The 21,340-nt window shown below is 40.8% G+C and overlaps 1 protein-coding gene and 1 pseudogene across 2 annotated transcripts; both read left to right on the forward strand.

The window, feature by feature from the left end:
- Positions 1–1,324: 1,324 nt before the first annotated feature.
- ART1 (ADP-ribosyltransferase 1) lies at positions 1,325–14,981 on the forward strand. Of its 2 annotated transcripts, XM_007491075.2 has the most exons (6): positions 1,325–1,502; positions 3,757–3,903; positions 6,057–6,175; positions 6,395–7,169; positions 8,821–8,862; positions 9,969–14,981. In XM_007491075.2, exons 3-6 carry the CDS (start codon positions 6,110–6,112, stop codon positions 10,070–10,072), a joined length of 987 nt encoding a protein of 328 aa, XP_007491137.2. In that variant the 5' UTR covers positions 1,325–1,502; positions 3,757–3,903; positions 6,057–6,109; the 3' UTR covers positions 10,073–14,981. The 2 variants fall into 2 exon arrangements, with proteins under 2 accessions (XP_007491137.2, XP_007491136.2); XM_007491074.2 differs by lacking the exon at positions 3,757–3,903 and having other exon boundaries at positions 1,326–1,502.
- Positions 10,149–21,154, forward strand: LOC103103341 (protein SCO1 homolog, mitochondrial-like; annotated as a pseudogene).
- Positions 21,155–21,340: the final 186 nt, after the last annotated feature.

Raw genomic sequence — 21,340 nt, forward strand, 5'->3', positions numbered from 1 at the left:
AAAGGTGCAAGGACAGAGAATGCCAGTGTGAAGGGGAGAAGGTGATATCTAAGGAGATGCAAGGATGCACTGGGAATTCACCAAGTTAGATTTTCAAGAAAATGGATTTGGAATACAGGATAAAAATGATGCCATGGCAGGAACCTGTGAGAACAGTGTTAGGAGTGCCAAAGCTCAGAATGAATGTGACTGATGAGGAAAGGGAAGAAAAAAGGCATTTTCAAAAACAAAAACAAAACTATATCAGGAAGATTCAAAGTACTAGGATTTGCTGCTCAGAGTAGATAGAATTGAAACAATGAATGATAAAGTAAAATCATAGCAACTAAATTCTTATTTTACTTCTGTTTTCTCTGCCAAAGGGAAAGAAATAAGTATGTATTAAGTCCCTACTATGTGCTAGGCACTTTTTTCATTTTATCCTCACAACAACCCTGTGAGATTCTATTATTATCCCCTTGAAGTTGAACTTAGTAATACTACCCAAGATAGGTAAGAAAATAGTAAGAAAGTACCTAAGAACTTAATGAATTTGTCAGCTGGCCCAGTGAAATATATTCTCAATAATGAAAGACCTGGAATATATGACCTTTGAAAAATCATAGAGAAAGAGAGAGGAACTGCAGTATTAGAGAAAGTCAGTTAATATCCTCGAAAGAAAGGAAGGAAGGAAGGAAGGAAGGAAGGAAGGAAGGAAGGAAGGAAGGAAGAAAGAAAGAAAGAAAGAAAGAAAGAAAGAAAGAAAGAAAGAAAGAAAGAAAGAAAGAAAGAAAGAAAGAAAGAAAGAAAGAAAGAAAGAAAGAAAGAAAGAAAGAAAGAAAGAAAGAAAGAAAGAAAGAAAGAAAGAAAGAAAGAAAGAAAGAAAGAAAGAAAGAAAGAAAGAAAGAGAGAAAGAAAAAGAAAGAGAGAAAGAAAAAGGAAGAAAGATAGATGGAGTTTACAAACTATGAACCATCATGCTACAGATTATTGTCATTTTTCTTTAGTCCAGCCTGATGTCTTTTTAATCCTCTTTTAAATTTTCTTTAACTAATCTTTCTGAATTCTTTTCAGGCTTCTGCCTAATTAATTTTTATTCCACAGCTTGGTTTCCTTTTAGATTTTTTTCTAACCTTCTACCTGACTTCTTTCAAAAACCTCTGATTGATCTATTTAGTCCCTTGCCTGATTTCTTTTCTGTCTCCTGTCCAATTTATTTTTATCTCAGACACTTCTATGCCCAACTCTCCATTTTGCAATCAGAAAAACATGCCCAGGGAGGGGCAGACTCAGGGCCAAATTGGGACCTGGGCAGGAAGGAGCCCATCCAGAAATAGAAGGGATTGGAGAGAGGAGATTGAGTTTCTAAGCATTTGTAGGGAAGGGGAGAAAGTGGAAGAGGAAAGAGGGAAGAGGGGTTCTTATATAAAAGAAACTCTTCCTCCTCCTCCTCCTGGGCTTGGAGCCCTGGAGCCCAGTTTCTGTCTTCCCCTCCCTTGTCCTCCATCCATGAGGAGGTCCAGGTAAGGGGTACAATTTTCTGTTATGGGAGGAAGGGTGGTGAAGGTTAGAAGAGTAACTAGAAGTAGGTTCTTCAGGGCTGACAGGGATGAGGGGATATGAGAGAAAGTCAGAGAAGACAAAAAGAAACAGATAGATGAAGAGAGAGAATCAGAGATCTTCAAGATCTTAGAGATCATCTAGCCCAATCCTCTAATTTAGAGGGGCAATTTGAGGCCAAGAAAGGGGAAAGAGCTTGTTAAAGGTCATCAGAAAGTTAATGGTGGACTAGGATTCTTTTTAACAGAACAGAAAGATAGGAGGGTGGGAAGAGCAAGAGGATGAGTGAAATTGGAAAGTCAGGTTACAGAAAAGACAATTCCCAGGTATGTAGTCTTGCATATCTAGGGAGGACAGTTAATCAAATCTTTATTTTTCTCCCCTAGGATATGAATTCTAGGCCTGGGAGGAGGGCAGGACTGGGCTGGGGTCAGGACTGACCTAAGGGCTTTCTACCTTTGGAGCTAAATCTACTAGGAAGTATGTATGACATCAGGCAGTAATTACTCTTTTTCTCAGTCTTCCATGCTATACTCCAACTGGGGAGTATCATGCTTACCTTTGCTTCCAAACAGTTAGACTATCCAAAAGTGCAATGGGGTACTTTGAAAGGTAGTGGACTCCCCAATATTGGGGGACTTCAAGCATAGCCTGGGTGGCCCTTATTGGAAATGTCTTACAGAGGATTCCTGTTCAAATATGAATTTAGCTAGATATCCTCTGAGAGCCCATTCGAGTTTGAGATCATGTGATTCATTGATGTTTCAAAGGATCGAATCTCTCCTAATATTTCGCTTGGGTGGGGAGAAGAGGAAGTCATCCTGGAATATGATCTGAAACTTTGTCTTTACTCATGTAGCTCACTATTCCCTAGTTAGGTCACTAATCAATAAACATTTATTAAGTACCTACTATGTGCCCCACGTTTTGTTAGTCATGGGGTAGGGAGGGGAGATACAAAGAAAGGTCAAAGATAATCCCTGTTTCAGGAAAATCACAGCCTTATGGGAAGACAACAATTATTATGCATGTATTAAGCCTCTATTATGTGCCAGACACTGTACTGGAGATATGAAAAGAGGTAAAAGAGATAAAAGATTGAGTCCCTGCCCTCCAGGAACTTACAATCTAATGGGAAAGACAACATATAAATGACTATGTACAAATACACTATATATAGGGAAAATTGAAGATAATCAGCAGAGGGGAGTCACATAAGGGACTTTCCATTGAAGGTGAGATTTTAGCTGGAATTGAAGGTAGGAGGTAGCGATAAGGAAGGAGAGTGTTCCAGGGATAGAGAGTAGCCACTGAAAGGGCATGGAGTCAGAAGATGGGGTGTCTTATATCTGAGTTCCACCTGGTGTATACCTGAAAGAACCCAGTGCTTGAAATAAAAAACTCTGAATTTGAATCCCAGCTCTGAAATTTGCCATCTCCCTTCTCTGGGTCTCAGTTTCCTCATCTGTAAAATAGGAAAGAGTCCTACTTTTCTTCCTTCACAGGAATGAGGAAAAAATTTGTGAAAACCTTAAGAATTATATAATTTGGTGTTTTTTATTACTTCCTATATCATTGGGTTGAAAGGATCACATGAAATAACTTATATGATACTGTATTTTCTTATTTCAATGGTTTAAACCTATGATCTCATCAGGTTGTATCCCAATTGTATATAATACTACATCATTTACCCCACATGCAAATTCCGGTATACTCCATTGGCAATTGAAAAAAATAAAGGAAGAAAAATATAGAAAATGAAAATCGTTAATTACAAAAAATAAAGGAAGAAAAATGAGAAAAAAAAACCATTACTTACTAAATCCCACACCATTTCCCCAAGTAGTGTCTTACTCTGACAGATATTCTCACTCTGAGAAGTGTTAGTATGAGTGACATTGTATTGAGCCAAACATTAGCAACTGCTCCAATCTTTGCTCAGTGTTCTCGCCTGTAACAAATCATGTCTAAGGCAGAGCAGAATTTCTCTTTGTTTCATTAATGCTATTTAGTTATTAATAATGGTCCCAAAGTACAAGAGTAGTAATGCTGGTAGCTCTGAAAAGCTTGAGAAAAGTCACAAAATGCCTTAGTATGTTCATATAAGAAATAGTAAATAATGGAGTTTTCTAATAGGTATAGATTTTCAGCTTTATGCAAAGGGTCTTGGGACTTGGCCACATGAAACAAGGTTCTGCTGTATTTTCATTCTAGATTCTCCACAGATGTACCTAATGTGATGGAATATTTCCTTTTTAAGGCTTTTTACATTTTGTAGGCATTGAGCCACTCCCTAAGATCATTTGTCAAATCGTCCTTGAACAGTTTCAAAACTGCCACCGCCAGCATGGATTTCTTTATGTATGTATTGAATGGAATGCAGTTGATCTCCAAGAGTAGCTAAGTGGTGCAGTGGATAGAGTGCCCAGACTGAAGTCAGGAAGACTCAAGTTCAAATCCAGCTTTAGATATTAGTGGTGTGACTCTGGGGACGTCATTTAACTCTATTTGCTTCAGTTTCCTCATCTGTAAATTGAGCTGGAGAAGGGCAGGGCAAATCACTCTAGTATCTTAGCCAAGAAAACTCCAAATTGGGGTTATGAAGAGTTGGTCATGACTAACAAGCCAATCTTCTTGTTTTGTTCTCCATAAGTGCTAGTTTTGTTCCTTAGCATAGCACAATCAAGTCAACAAGCATTATTTAAGAACCTTACTACTGCTAAATCCAGGAAGGATCCTGGACCACTGAAGCATTCTTTCAATATAATGATAATAATAGTAATAGCTAGCACCTATATGGTGCTTTGAGGTTTGCATATACATAGCTATAAATATATAGCATATTTCATATATGTAGCATTTTGCAAACCTTAAAGCACTATATAAATGCATATATCAAACCATATATACATATATATATGGTTTGATCCTCATAGCAACCCAGTGTATAATGTGCCCAGGTCACATATCTAGTAAGTGTCCAAAGCAGGATTTTCAGGTCTTCCTGACTCCAAGTCCATCTCTCTATCCACTACTCAGCTTAGTTTTGTGCCTTCTAAATGGTCCTGGTCCAGCTGTAAAATAATCATGCTTCTCCTTTGCTCAAAAAATTTCCTTGAACACATGCAATACCCAGTGGAATTGTGCATCGGCTAAGAGAGGGGGGGAGGGAAGAATAGAAAATGATTTTGTAACAAAGGAATAATGTTTGAAATTGACCAAATAAAAAAATAATGTCAAAAATTAAAAAAAATCTTCCTTGACTTATGAGAAAGAATGCTATCTACATCTAGAGAAAGAACTAAAGAAATAGAAATGCAGAAAAAGAACATGCAGTCTATTACTTATTTATTTGGGTATAGAATTTGGGGCTTTTTGGTTTTAAAAGGTTACTCTATTACAAAAATGAATAATATGGAAATGGGTGTTGAATGATAATACACGTATAACCCAGTGGAATTGCTTGTCAGATCTGGGAGTGGGGAGGGAAGAGGGAAGAGAGACAACATGAATCATGTAACCACAGAACATTTTTAAATAAAATTAAGAAAATAAAAAAAAGAAATCTATATTTTAAAAAATCTTCCATGGCTTCCCATTATCTATAGGATAAAACAAATTTCCCTAGCCTGCCATTTGAAGATCTCTATTATCTGGTTCCAAGTTACTTTTCTATTCTTTATTTCCCATTACCTCTCTTCACTAGTCTCCTTCCAGCCAAATAAGATCATTAGCTGTTGCCCAATTTCACTTTTCCAAACCTGTCCTCCTTCTCTCTTCCTCTTGATCCTTTTTGCCATTAAGACCCAACTTAAGTGTCACAAGCCCTTCCTAAGGTGGACTTGACCCCTTCCTCTTTACCATTTTCAGGAGTATTTTGTCTCCACAACCCAGCCCTCATTAGACTAGATGCTTCTTTGGGTCAGATGAAGGTTTTGTTGTTTTTCCTTTCTCTGCATCTCCAGCATTGACTCCAGCAAGGTCTCTTGGAGAGGACTCTGAGGAGATTAAAGATGGGGGCAGGGACTAGTCCTATAGTTTTCTTGGCTTGGGGATCTCCTTTACAAAGAAATTCCTCCATTATAGTCTAGCACAATTTCTACAATTTATAATCCAAGAGGGTTGACTGAAGCACTGGGGACTGAGTTGCCCAGGTCACTAATGGTATCTGTGGGATGCAGGACTTGAACCCAGATCTTCCTGTACCTGAGGCTGGCTATCCATCATGCCATGCAATAGGTAATGGTTGAACTGAATTGACTTCAGGGAGGGGGCCAAGGAGCTGGAGATCCAAAGGACAAGTTGAGGGTTGTGGAGCCAGAGGACTTGGTTTTGAACCCTGACTTTCTTATTTATCATCTGCATGATCTGATTAGTCAAGTAATTTAAACTCACTAGGTCTCATTTTCTTCCTGTGTAGAATAAAGAGTTTGGACTAGACATGAGATCAACTCAAACTCAAACTCTGAACCATTAGGTCCAGTTTTTTCTTGCCTCTTCTTCTTTCCCCCCAGGTCCTTCTAGCTCTGACTTTGACCTTCAGGGAGATAGACAGACAGACTGACGGATGATGCAAGCTCACATAGTCACTTCTCTGGTGCTGGCAGCCTTTTTGCTAGTGGAGACCCCAAAGGTAAGTGCATAGCCGGCTGAGCTGACAGAGGGAGAAAACACGGGTGGCCGCAATTCTGAGGGAAGGGGTCTCAGTGAAAGTCTGAAGAGAAGACAAGGCCCCTGTCTTCAAGGTGCTTCTGGTCAGATGCGGGCAAACACTGTGAGCTGTATTTCTGGTCCTCGGCTATCCTACGACCTGGACCGGGGCTGAAACATCATCACGCCTCCTCTCTTGCAGGCTCGGAGCCACCTAGTCTCGCGCAGGGACCTCTTCTCCCGAGAGTCTGCACTGGACATGGCGCCAGGCTCCTTTGATGACCAGTATGCAGGCTGTGTAGTCGCTATGGAAGCGGCCCTCCCTGACCTCAATCGCACTGAGTTCAATGCCAGCTCAGTCTATGCCCAGGCTTGGAACGCAGCGGCCGCCCGTTGGCAGGAGCGCCGGGATCAGGAGCTTGGGGGGACCCCTACTTCTCGAAGACGACCGCCACCTCCGGGCTTCAGAGATGAGCATGCTGTGGCCCTTCTAGCCTACACGGCCAACAGCCCCTTGCACAAAGAGTTCAACGCGGCAGTGAGAGAGGCTGGCCGATCTCGGGCTTATTATCTCCGATACTTTCCTTTCAAGACCCTTCACTTCCTCCTCACAGAAGCCCTGAGACGGCTGGGTTCTGGGCAGCAGCCCAGGTGCCAACAAGTCTACCGGGGCATTCACGGGGTCCGCTTCAGGCCCACGGGACCCGGGACCACAGTTCGTCTAGGGGCCTTTTCCTCGGCTTCCCTGAAGGATGCTGCTGCCCATCAGTTTGGGGAAGACACTTTCTTTGGCATCTGGACTTGCCATGGGGTGGCTATTAAGGGTTATTCCTTCTTCCCAGGGGAGGAGGAGGTGCTGATTCCTCCCTATGAGACCTTCCTCGTGGTCAATGCTTCAGTGCCGTCTCAAGGTCCAGTCCGCATCTACCTCAAAGCTAAGGACAAGGCCAGCACCTTTAACTGCGAGTATATCAAAGGTAATACCGCCCTTACTCTTCCAGAGCCCCAAAGCTGAGAGAGGATCCGGGACCCCTGCCTTAGGGAGCCTTTGACTTGAAGGGGGGATGAGGCTCCTGTCTTGATCAGACCAGGTATCCATAATGTTTCTCCAACCTCTGCCAGTCTGGGCTTCTTCCCAAAGTCTCAGGTCCCTAAATGCCCTACCCTGTCTCCTAGAAACCAGTGAAGTTAGCAGGCACCTGCAAGACTCAGGGGTTTCCTCTAGGGCAACTGGGTTCAAAAAAATCAATGTCTTAGAGGTCATGGTGGGACAGAAATTCCTGTGAGAAAGGTGGATTATAAAGCCACTAGGAATTCTTAGTGTGGTGCCTTGGAGTCTTAGATGGGGCAAAGGGAGGCATGACTGCCTGAAATACAGCAAGAGAAAGCTACACTCTCCTCCCTTCTGGTAAGATCACATCTAGAGGATCATTCTGGGCACCATATTTTCAGAGAGACAAAATACTGATGAGCCCTTATGTAGCACTCTGAGTTTTTCAGAGCACATTACAAATCAACTCATTTTATCCTCAAAAACTCTGGGAGGGGAGCACTGTTATTATCTTCGTTTTATAGATGAGGAGATGGAGGCTGAGAGATTTTCAGTACCTTGCTTGCCCAGGGTCCTAGAGGAAGCAAGGAAATAAGGAAAGATTGTGCTGAGTGCTCACTTTGTTCCAGGCATTTTATAAACAATCTCATTTGATTTTAACAACAATCCTGGAAGTAAGCATTGTTATTATGCTCATTTTACAGTAAGGAAACTAAGGCAAACAGGTTTAGTGATTTGTCCAAGGTCACACAGCTATTAGGCATCTGAGGCTGGATTTGAATTCAGGTCATCCTGACTTCAGGTCTAGTGCTGCTAAAGTGTCCCTTCAGTGCCTCATTGCCCTATTCCCAGAAAGGAGCATTCAGTGCAGGGCAACGAGCATTGTGAAGATGCTGGGAGATCATGCCATCTGAGGGACATTTGGAGAAAGTGAGGATTGTTTAACTTGGAGAAGAAAAGTCTCAAGGCAAGCATGATGGCTTTCTTCAAGCATCTGAAGGTCTTCAATGTAGAGGAAGGATCGGATAACAAGAGCAATTAGCATTAGATAGCACAAAACACTTCATATATTAATTTGAGGCTTGCAAGGCACTTTACAAATAGTATCTCATTTTATTCTCACATCAACCATGGGGAGAGAGGTGCTACTATCCCCCATTTAGTTAGGGAAACTGAGGCAGTCAGAGGTTTAAGTGACTTGCCCAGGATTACACAGCTAGTAGGTATCTGAGGTTGGATTTGAACTCAGGTCTTCCTGAATTCTAGGTCCAGCCCTCTATCCACTAGCTGCCTATCGTGTAGCTGTCCTGCCTAACCCTAGGGGGTAGAACCAGAAGCAATGTGGGTGGGAATTGATGGAAGACAGGTTTAAGGAGAATTTTTAAAAATGCTTCCTCACAATTAAAGCTGCCTGGAGGTGGCATGAAAAGTGGGAGGATGCATGAGCTTCCCATTACTATAGGTCTGCAAGGGGAGGCAGGAGCACCACTGGTCAAAGGTCCTGGCTGCTTCTGAGGCTCCTTCCAACTCTGAAAACCTAGTATTCTCTCCATTTTCACCTTTTTAATCTCTTTCAGACAAGCAGTGCACTTCAGGACGATGCAAACTAAATAATTCAGGTAAGACAAGCCAGTACTTTAGGTCAGTAAAGGAGAGAATTGAGTATTCCCTGGGAGCCTGGGGGAAGAGGGAGGCAGCTTTCAACTAAAGAGTACCAAGATTCTGTCTCTTTCTCCTTGTGGAACCTTGGACAGCTCCCTGGTAGTCTCAGTTTCCCCCAGTTTGGGATAAATGAAATAGAATCCTCTAAGTACCTACCCTAGAATAAACTTATCTGGGGAAACTGAGAAGTCAGTGGGGATGGTGTCCCTGGGGAAGAAGGAGGAAGAGGAGGAAAAGGGTGCTGTGTCAGAAAGAGCCCTGGCCCGGGATTTAAGAGACCCAGGTTTGAGACTTTATTTGACCCCTATCAACTCACTGTGTGACCTTGAGCCCTCCCTTTGCTGGGCCCCAGTTTCTCCATCTGTAAAATGAAAAGGTTGGATTCAGTTCTTTAAGATCCTTTGGGGTGAGGTGGCTGGGAGTGTCAGTTTCTCTGTCTCTACCTACTATCTCCCTTTTTTTTTTTTTTGATCTGTTCCTGCCTCTGTCTGAGGCAGGTTGTTGTTGTTTTTCCCCTTCTCTCAAACTATCTGACAGTCTTTGAGACTTTCTCTCAATCTCATTTTGTTTCTTTATCTCTGTCTTCCTTTTGTTGTCTCTCTGTCTACCCATCTCTGTCTCATTTCATCAGTCTCTCCTTCTTTGTGTCATACTCTACTTTTCCCCTTCATTTTCTTTCTGTCTCTTTTTTGCTTACACGTCTTTGTCTCTTCCTTTCTATCTAAATCGATTTGCATCTGTTCATGTTTCTATCTCACTTTGTCTCATTCTCTCTGTATCTCTCTTTTTCTTTCTTCTATTTTACTTTCTGCCTAAGTCTCTTGGTTTTCTTCTCTGTGTCTTCCTCTTTTTGTAACTTTGTCTACCTTACTCGATCTCACATTCTATTCTTTTTCTCTATGCCTCCATCTAATGTTTTCTCTTTTTCCCAGTGTTCCTGCCTGTCTCGTTTTCTCTTTTCACTTTTTCTTTCATTTTTTTCTGTGTATTTCTTTATCTTCTCAGTTCTTACCTCTACATCTTCTCTTCTCTGTGTGTCCCTGGTCTTTCTTTCTCTTGGCAGCAACAGTAGAGAGGATGGAGCCCTTCTCCCCATCCCAACAACTACTGCCTCTGCTCTGGCTCTTCATGGCATTGTCATCTCTCGACCTCCCAAGTCTCCTCTGATTACTCTAGACTCATTGATTCTCTCCAACTCAGGACCTGAGCTCAATGTACACATGCCAGATGTGTATTCGTCAAGATGGAGCTGAAAGATGGACCTGGTCCAGTATCTCAGCACTTCAGTTCAAGCAATAGTGGAGATTGAAGTAACCATAAAAGGCTAAAATCTTGGAAAGCTGGATTGGCAGGTCAACCCTCCAGTATTTGCCCCAACACTGACTCATCATGGGACCCAAAAGGTTGGAGACCATCATCAGTTGGTACTTTCCCTGTCCTATGGCTAGCAAACTCCTATCTTGCTGCCCCTTCTGATACTGAGGTGAAAACCCCTTTTCTTTGCTACATCTGTTCATGATCTCATATTTACACCTCCCCACTTCCCAGCCAACTCAGTTCTCCTTTTATCAATGATCTCTGCAACCCTCACCATATTATTAACCAATTCCCCTTTATCCTAGGTCTTTCTTTTCACACACTTTCTGCTTGAGCTAAGGGAAATCTGTCTCTATTTGGAAGATCCAATATCCCTAGATAACTTCCTCATTTCACCCACCTCACCCCATTGCTAATTGTTCCTTTTCCCATATCTCCAAGAGATACTGTGGCAAGAGGAAAAGTTTACATATTCTGTGCTCCCCACTGTTGCTTCTAGACTTTCCCTCTGCTATTGTCTCTCAGGAATAGCTCCTCCTTTGAGGTTCATCCCATCCATCTATATCACCCAGTTCAGATCCTTACATTCTATGATACTCTATGATACTCTCTCATTACTCCCTCAAGAATGCTAATATCTATTTTCAATTTTCCTTTTCACTCCTACCCCTGCCTTCTTACTTAGGACCCCCAAATTTTTCAAACTTTCTGATTTCTATACCTAATCACCTACATTTTTAACCCAGTTCAACCACACACAGAGATAGTCATACCCTAGCTTTCGCCATTATCCACAAATTATTCTACTTTTATGATCCGAAAGTATGAAATACCCTTCTCTGAAAACAATATCTTGTTCTTTCTTTTCTCTATGTCTCATTTCTAAGTCTTATTTTTTGTCTTCACCTGAATTTTCAGTTGCTCCACCCCTCCAATTGTTTCTTGACTAGAATTCAGTTTTCCCTCTTTTAATAGACGACCCAAATGTAACCCAGTTTGGGAGCTCCTGGATCCCATCAACAGAGAATATGCATTGGTTTCCTTCCTTGAATCCATTGCCTTCTTTTTGCTGTTTGCTCATATCTTTCCAATCTTGAATGCTGGTTCACCACCACCATCACAGAATTTTTCTGTCTCAACTGTTGTGCTTCTGAAAGTCATTAGAGGAAGCCATACAACCACAATAACTTTGTCTACCACAAATTCATGCTATCTCAGCTAGGCACTAACTTCTACATGGCAATCCTTTTATTCTTCCCTTATTGGTTCTCTATAATACTTTAAACAGTAGCTATTCTTTTAAAGAAAAGTTCTTTTCCTTCTGTCTTAGAATCAATACTAAGTATTGGTTCCAAGGTAGAAGAGTGGAAAGGGTTGGGCAGTGGAGATTAAGTGACTTGCCCAGGGTCATGCAACTAAGTATCTTGAAACTAGAATAGAACCCAGGACTTCCCATCTCTAGGACCAGCTCTCAATCCATTGAGCTACCTAGCTTCCCCCTACAGTAGCTATTCTAAATCCCCTCTTTCTTTAAGATTCTAGTGTTACCTTTTTTCCCCCATTTACTCTCAGCAGATGATCCTACTTTACTGATATATTAGCAGTAATCCCTTTGGCATTTAGCAGGGTGGGTTTCTGACTCTGCCTTTCCACTATAGGGCCCCATCTCAGCTTGTATCTGTGCTTTCAGGTCAGGTTCAGTGTTGGTCAACAGAGTCAAAGGTCATCTCTGGTTCTTGACTACTCTAGAGTCCTAGGAAGAATCACTTAAAGCCTCATATCTAGTATCTCCCCAAAAAGGAGTAAAATATAGTATATAATGTAAATTAGGTATAGAATAGCTATTTATTTCTTCCACAAAAAGAAATTAATACAAGAAACAGACATGCATTGACAAAATTTAAACGAGCAACTGTTATGGTGAAAATTTCACCTTTTTAGGATTGTTGTAATATTGAACAATGGCCGCCAAGGAATTTACTTATGAAATTCCTAAAATGAAACACTCAAGTCAGAATGAAGTTTATGGAGGTTTAATCACACTGGGAGTAGGGAAAGGAGAGGGAGAGAAGGAGAGAAGAGAAAAGGGAAGAAGGCTACTCAACCTCTGACCAAGGCAGAGGGAGTTTAGGCCCAAAGGGCCAAGGTGGAAAGAATCAGTCCTTAACTCACGTGACAGATCTGAAGGAAAGCCGTCTGCGGGCATCCTCCTTGTCCAAGCTCCTAACACCAACTGGCGTCTAGCTCTCTCCACAGGAAGTGAGCGAAATCCAGAGGCTGTTCCTTACCTCACTTCCTGTGTCTCACAAGTGCCAATGGTTGGCTCTAGCTTAGCTTAGGACAGCCCAGGTGGGCAGTTAGTTATTTCTGATTTGTCATTGACTAGCACATGCCCGTGTAGTGTGGGTGTGCACAATTTTTGGGTGCTATACCAAGATGGAGACTTTTAAAATTCACACAACAAAAATAACTCCTAACTATTGTTAGTCCTTCATTGAAATTAATGCTTAAAACATCAAAACATTAAACATTTTGTGGGACTGATCTGTATTGTCCAAACAAAACGCCCAGTCTAAATCTTCTGGCAAGCCAAATGAATCAGGCTCATCTTCCTATCTTTAATCATCATTTTCAAGAAGTATTAGAGAAGTATTGGTGACTCCTCCTGAAATATAGCCACTTTTTTCTGAGGACCTAGAAACTCCAAACCTTTTGAACTCACTAGGTTGCCTCCAAGACTGGAAATGTCCATTCTAGGATTACCTCCAAGAAGGAAACAAAACAGAAAAGCCAGCACAAATGACTTTTTGGTATCAGCCATATACTCCTACCAGTTACCATGTTTCAAGGGTGAGGGAAGAGCAACTCCTTTCATCTCTCATAGAAAGAGATTCTATGAATCCTGGCATGATCAGGAGAAAGAGAGAGCAAAAGTAAGAGTGAGAAAGAGTAGGAGTAAGAGAAAGAATGAGAAAGAGAATGCACAGTCCTTTTAAGGTCCTCTGAGTGGCCATCCTTCCCGACCTAAAAGCCAATCCTTTCTAATAGAACCTCAATACAGCTTCCCCTCCTTCAGCTGTCATGAAGTAGGAGACCAGGGAGTGACTCAGGGTTTGTTTCATCATCCTAAAGTGATGAGCCCTTCAGTGTTTCTCTGGAGGTTGCCAGGATTCAGATTCAGCATTCCCTGATATGCTCTAGCCAGAACAGAGCAGGGAGCCCACTGTTCATATCTTATTACAGGGAGAAAACTGAGGCCATCTTTCATGAGCATTTTCATTACTGCTGCTTCCCATTCAAAGTACTACTATATTATCATTCAACTCCTTTTTTGGTTCCAGACACTGAAAAGAGTCCTTTCCCCCCATTAAGACTAATTCTTCTACTGGTATCTTTTGTTCCATTCCTCTCTGTCTCTTCCAGCATCTGATCATGCCTTCTCTTTTCTATATCTACTGGTTCCTTTCCTGGTGCCTAAAAACATGTCCAGGTATCTCATATCCTTAAAATCTTAAATGACTCCTCTCTCTCTCTCTCTCTCTCTCTCTCTCTCTCTCTCTCTCTCTCTCTCTCTCTCTCTCTCTCTCTCTCCTCTCCTCTCCTCTTCTCTCCCCTCCCCAAAACCTGTTACTGTTCTCTCTTTGTTCTCCTCCTACTTGCTGATCACTCCTTCTTAGTCTCTTAGAATCATCATCTATTTCCTACCCTATAATTGTGATGAAATTCCCTCCCTTCTTTCATGTCAATCTCATTAGATCCTATGGGTTCAAATGTTTTATATATCAATGACTCTCAAAACTATTTATCTGGCCCTGATCTCTCTCTTAGATTACAGTTCTGCATTAGTAACTTTGCCTGCTGGATATTGCTGTCTGGGTCAATTCTACCTTAAACTCAACATGTCCAAATGGAACTCATCATCTCCGCCCATCCAAATTTCCCTTTTTGTTTTAATAACACAATTCTCCTAATCATACAGGTTTACACTCCCAGAGTCATCCTTGACTCTTTTCCTCTCTTTCACTCCCCATGATCAGTTTGAAAATCTTGTTGATTCTACCTTCATGAAATCTCTCACTTGTGTTTCCTTCTTTCTATTCACATAGCTAAAACTTTGATTTAGATAGACTCTCATCTCCTCTCTCAACAACCATCATAATGGGTTTCTAATTGCTCTCCTTACTTCCAGTCTTCTTGCCTTTCTGGTTCATGTTCCAAACAGCTGCCATAATAATAATCTTTTTAAGGGACAGATCTGACTATGCCTCCCACACTGATCACAAGGTCATAGTAGCTTCTTAGGACTTCTAGGATAAAATAAAAATTTCTTAACTTAGTATTCAACAATCTAATTCTATTCTATTTATCTTTCTTTCTTCCCATCATGTTGCAGCCAACTGGGCTACTAGCTGTTTCCTGAACTTGACATTCCATCTCTTGCCTATTGTGTATTCATAAAAGCAATCTGCCATGGTACAATGGTTCTTTTTACCTGTCAGAATCCTTATCTTCCTTCGAGGTTATGGTTGGATGCCACTTGCTTCCTTTATCTTCTTCCATTGTTTATGATATCTCCTTCCTTAAATTACCTTTCTATTTATTCACCTGTATGTGAGTATTAAGAGTATTAAGAGGAATGTATCCTCTTAATAGAAGGCTTCTTGAATGTGAGAATTATCTTATTTTTGTCTTTGTATTTTCATGCCTACAACAGTGCCTTGCATGGAATAGGTACTTAATAAATATTTGTTGAATCAAATTTCTATTTGGTACTGATTTTGCCTCTCTCATTCCCAGACACACAGTAGGGGTACAAGAATGATCAAATACCAAATTTCTTTTGGAGGAGATCATAGATTTACAGGTTTTAAACTGACTCCTCTGATAAATGAAGCAAAGTGAATTTTCTCAAGGTCCAACAGCTAGTAAGCAGAAGAACTAGGATTTGAATTCATGTCCTCTAACAGGATATAATACTCTTTCCACCACAATAAACTATTGTATTTCCAACTTGGTACATTTGTCTTCTTATTCAAACTTAGTATGCTCCTCTCTTGGGGCCACCTCAGTAATGAGGTGATAGGACCCATCCAAACCAGAATCCCAGACACCATTTAGACCAATTTGTATCTAAATAGCAATCCTCTCTACAATGTATTTATTTGAAGGCATTTCATGAAGAGGAACTCAAGACCTTCCAATCCACTGTATCCCACTTGGAGACAGTTCTGATCCAGGTAGAAATTGGACAAGATGATCTCTGAGATCCTTTCCAACTCCTGTGTGCTATAATTGTTTATAAGTTTTTCTTTACAGAAGCCAAAATCTGTCTCCCTACGACTTTCCCCCTCCTATTTCTACTAGGTTTTTCCTCTGTTTTTCCTCTGTCCTAAGCAGAATAAATGGAATCCACCTTCTCTATGTGGGAGCACAGTGATTTAGCTCCTGGGGGAAAAGACAAAAGTTGCCAATATCACCAGCTCTACTAATCCCTTTACAGCTTGCTCCTGGTTGATTTCCATGGCAACGAGGAGCATTAGGGCTTTGAAAAGAATATCCTCACACTAGCTCCATTCATCTGTTTTGTCATTTTGTTAAATGCAGTCTCTTCTGGAATATAACGACAAGGCGACCCAGGCTGGCAATCCAAGGGTATGATAGCTGATACAACTCATTTAATATGAGAGTTTGGAATTGGGAGAACCAGGAAGCAAAGAAGATTTAAAAGCCAGACTTGAAATTTACAATGGCTTCCCTAGTTAGCTGGATGAGTGAGACTGCTGGGGTTTGCAACAGCTCTTGGAGATAAAAGCTTAAAAACTGGTGGCCCTTCTTTCTGTAGGAAAGAAGCCATATTATAATTGAAGTCCAACAGAAAGAAGAAGAATCACCACAAAAATACTGGACAGAGTGGCAAACCAAAGTAATGAAATACATGACCAGAAATCATTTGTGACAGAAGTGATGGAATCATGAGTTGCCCACCCACATGATCTCTGCATGTGCCCTCTTATCCATATTCCTTGATAGATGTGTTCCCTTCCATCTATTGAAGTGTTCCCCACCTCCCATCACCTCCATCTATATGTCAGAATCTTATTTTATTGTTCTAGTTAAAGAAACCTATTGCTATGACTGAGTAGATGTTGCTCCACAAAGAGCTTCAAACTCTGGGTAGCTTTCTTGGGGTCCACATGTGAGGGGCAACTAGAGATTACACAAAGGGTATACACACTTGGGTAAAACAAGTTGAGGTGCTGGGCAAAAAAAAATACTGGGGTTAGCTTATGGAAATGGAAAATGGGTGGGCGAGTCTGCAAGGGTTACTATCTTTAGGAAAAAGAAGCTTATTCTTCTCCTAGTAGGAAACAGAAATGGAAGATACCTAGGGGAGCTTGAGGCAAATAGGCAAGACAGGGACAAAAATGATAGCCTGGGTTGTATAGGGCAACAGGTGAGGGAAATATAACTTCCTGGAAGGGGTAGAACCAGCTGACCACTGGACTGGATGATGCTGGAGCAATTTAGATAAAAGGATCAGAATATGTGAAGGAGTATGCAGACTGTGCCAGGCTAGTGTGAGTTTTAGAAGTAATACTCAGTAACTAAGTATTATATTTTATAAGATTTTATTAATAAGAAACAAAGTAAAAGAACTACCTAAATCCAACCCGGTTACAAAAGAAGAGGGCGTGGGAGGAATCACAGTAAACTCAACTACAATCAGGTAAATGGGAGTAATGTAAATCAGTAAATGGCAGTAAAAGGGAAAAGGATTCTAGATAATACAGAAAGGAATTTTGGGTAGTGTAGTCTTAGAGGTTCAAGAATTTCTAACTGTACACTAGGAACAAATTAGAAGACAATAACAACAAAAAGATAATTTCCTGAGGCCAGGGACCATAGTTTTCAGAAGAGGCTGAAGATTTCAGAGTCTGGTGACCTTTGACTTTGCCAGTGTTCTTCAACCTCTGACCCAGGTAAGGCTGAAATTTGCAACAATGAATCATTGATGACTCATTTAAAGCCATAAATCAGTCAATAGTTAGTCAGCAAACATTTATGAATTATCTACTATGTGCCAGGCACATGCTGAGGGTACAAAGAAAGTTAAAAAGACTGTCCCTGCCCTCAAAGAATTTACAATCTAATGAAGGAAGGCAAACCACAAAAGGAACTTGAAATGCAAAGGGTAAGAACAGGTAAGGTAACAGGTGAAGTGGGGGCATGATGGAGATGTCCTGAGGAGTATAGCTGAGTGGGAAAGGGAGAAATAGCTTAACTGAGCTCTTTCCTCAAATGAAGGTTCCAGGAGGAGTTCCTCACTTTCCAATCCAATGCCATGCTTAACAAATTTGTAAGCATTATGTAGCTGAGAGGGATAATTAACATCCTGGAGGACAAAGTAAAATCCAAGAACATCAAGGTAGGCTAGAATACACTTTACAACCCAGTGGAATTGCCTGTCTTCTCTGGGAAGGGGGAGGGAAGAGGAGAGGGAAAGAAAATGAATACTGGAAACATGGGAAATATTTTAAAATTATAATGAAAAAATTTTAAAGTAGGCTAGAATGAAATAGACTTAAAGGAAATCTAGAGAAATATAAAGTTCCATACTTGGATTCAAAAAATCAAATGCATGAGGACAAGATGAGGGAGACTTGACTAGAAAAGTTTTTATGAATTACATCTGGGGATTTAAAAGAAAACAAGATCAAAAGGAGTCAACAGTGTGACACGGCTGATTTTAAGATGCATTGGGAGGTATAGAATCCAGGATGAGGGAAGTGATAGTTAAAGGATAACTACAAGCTAGTAAGAGACCACATGAGGAGTGTTAGGTGCAATTCTGGAGGATGTATTTCAAAAAAGACAACAGTTAAATTGGAGCTCTTCCAGAGGAGGGCAACTAGAATGGTAAAAATATAGATCATGCCATATGATACAGTATGGGGATGTTTAACTGGAAGAAAACACAGGGAGTACTCAAGAACTATCTTCAAGTATTTGAAGACCTGTCATATGGAAAAGAGTTTAGACACTTAACGTGACTTCAGTGTCAGTCAATAAAGATTTATTAAATGTCCAATATGTGTCAGATACTATGCTAAGTACTGGAGATTGTGAATCTTAAAAACTACTCAGACTGTACCTTAGAAGATTTGGTCTAAGTATTCCCTTATTGTAACAATGAAGATACTTGACCTAACAAGAATCAAGAATGTATTGGGAACTTTTAAAATTACTCCACCCTACTTAGACAGTGCCTTAGAGGAAGATAAAGTTGTAAACTCCTGTTTGAATAATGAAGGTACCTAACTCATACCTTATAGTAAAGCTAGAACCTTAAGTTAGGTCTATTTTTAGATCTAATACAAAAAGGTGTTAAGTACCTGTAAAGGTTAAATTAATCACAAAAAGGTCAAGTAACTTACAAAAGGCAAGCTTAACAAATAAGTGTGAAGTACTCAGAAGATATAATCTAATCAGAGAAGGTGTGAACTAAAGAGTGGTGAAAACTAAGAATGGGCAGTCCTGGGGAAAAGTGTCTATGTGATTGGTAGACGTGAAAATTTAGGGGCAGTGACATAAGAGAAAATTTCTTTAAAAGGAAGGGGTAAAAAGTCAGTGGAAGCAATTCAGTTTGGATTGGAATTCAGTTCGGTGTGGAGTTGGATTCTGAACTCAGTTCAGGAGATTCAGTGGAGGACTGAAGCTTGCTTGGAGATGGTCTTGTGGTGAGTAATAAGACTGACTTGCTCTCCCTTAGGCTCAGGGAGGCCACTTTGGCCTAGGCTTTTAACTACTGCTTGGCTCAGCCTGAGCCAGAGCAGTTTAAATTAATTTTCTCTCTCTCCCTCCCTTAATTCCTTCTCTCTTCATTAATTAAAATCTCCATAAATCCCCAATTGACTTGGGTATTTTCATATTTAGGAATTTCCCATGGCAACCACTTATTTTAGATTTTAAATCAAAACACTAAAATTATCCTTTCAAGATACAAAGAAAGGGAAAAGACAGTTGCTGCCTCAAGTTGCTCACAATCTAATGGGAGAGACAACATGCAAACAACTGGGTGTATATAGATGTTAGAAGACTTTCCAGTCTTCTAGGAAAGGGGAACCAGGTTAAGAAGGGCAATGAAGGACACCTGGAAGAAACAGGAAGTCACTGGAGTTTACTGAGTAAGGAGGAAGAATTAGGAAGTAGTGGGGTTTGGGGAGTTGTAGAAAGGCTGATTGTCGATCAGTATATGGGAAAACTTTCGAGCAATTAGAACTGTCCGAAAGCTGAATAGGTTGTCTTGTTAGGGAGTTGGGTTCTCTGACAATGGAGATTGGAAGACTACTTGACAGGGATATTTTAGAGGGGATTCTTTTATTAAAAAAAAAATTATTCTCTTTTCTTTCAGCTGGAACTTAAAATACTGGGAGACTCTTGCCTGAGGTGTTCTTCCGAAGACCGAAGTACTGGCCTTTCGGTCCTGCCGGATCGTTTGGCTCCTGGCAGGCTCCCAGAGGGGCAATTATTTTGGGACCTGTGGTGCCGGGGTCCAGCCCTAGGGAGCAAGAGACATTTTCTGAGGCTGTTTGCTGCAGGAGGAAAGGGGCCCCAGGGCCCGTGGTGCACGGATATCCTGTGTGGACCTTGTAGGAGCCAGCCCTTCTCCAAGTCTGGGCAGCCGCGGGGAGCAACTAAGGGCCCCAGTGGCTTTCGAGCAGCGGGGCCTGTTTCCTGGAAGTCCCTGGCATTCACATTTGCCACTGGTGGAGCTTTATTGTCTGGAATGAAGTATTTCAAGAAAGACAAGGCAGAAAAGTTAGAGAAGGAGCGGAAGCGATCCATAGGAAAGCCTTTACTTGGAGGACCTTTCTCACTCATGGATCACAACGGATAGCCCAGGACTGATAAAGAGTAACTGGGACGGTGGATACTAATTTACTTTGGTTTCACGCATTGTCCTGATATCTGTCCAGAGGAAGTGGAAAAAATGATAGCTGTAGTGGATGAAATTGATAGTCTTTCAACTCTTCCAAATTTAATACCACTTTTCATCATTATTGACCCAGAGAGAGACAACAGAGAACCTGTTGAAAGATATGTGAAAGAATTTTCTCCCAAGCTAGTTGGCTTGACAGGTGCTCCAAAAGATCAGATTGCCAGAGCATACCGTTTATTACAGCCCAGGACCCAAGGATGAACATGAAGACTACATAGTGGATCATACAATAATAATGTACTTGATTGGACCAGATGGTGAATTTCTGGATTATTTTGGCCAAAACAAGAAGAATACAGAAATAGCTGGTTCAATTGCTGCACATATGAGGGATTACAAGAAGAAAAATTAAAACAATGTTACTTGTGCTGCAGTTATATTTTCTTACTAGTAAGAGAACTTTATTTCCTGTAGGAGATGTGGAATATATGATTTTCAACTCCTCCAAATTCCTATGCCTCGACTACATTGTCCCATGAAAAGGAAGAAGTTTGCTTAGTTTTTTGAATTGTAATTATTAAAGCAGGAAATCTCTCCAAAAGGTATACACTTGTCTTCTTACTGAAGTATAGTGAGATATCAGTGATAGTAGCATAAAAGTCATAGGTATAATCTTTCCACAGACACTGGAGAAATTCTCATTGTCCAGTATTTCGTCTTGCTGACCTCCTGGCTTCATGGACACTCTTAGCAATTGTGGAGAATTATTTTCAGACAAAAGGAGAAACCTTCTTAGTATTATTTTTCTTCTCTCTGATTTCTGGTGGTTGATTTTAAAAGAATAATCAGGGGACTATGATTTGGCAAAAGTAGTTTTTGTATTTAAAAGCAGAAATGATATCCTTGTTGTTTATTTAACTTACATAATTGATCTGGGAAGGGGAGCTGATAGGAAGACTTTATTTTTCTTTTTTAAACTGGAAATAACTATATTGGATCCTTCATATGTTTTTTGTCATGTGAATGAGATTGTCAATGGAAATATTTGGAAATAAAAGTGATTTATGATTAAAAAAAAATAATTCTGGGGGAGCTAGGTGGTTCAATGGATTGAGAGGCCTAGAGATGGGAGGTCCTAGGTTCAAATCAGACCTCAGGTACTTCCTGGCTGTGTGACC

The sequence above is a fragment of the Monodelphis domestica genome, chromosome 4 (genome assembly GCF_027887165.1).
Source record: "Monodelphis domestica isolate mMonDom1 chromosome 4, mMonDom1.pri, whole genome shotgun sequence".
NCBI lineage: Eukaryota > Metazoa > Chordata > Mammalia > Didelphimorphia > Didelphidae > Monodelphis > Monodelphis domestica.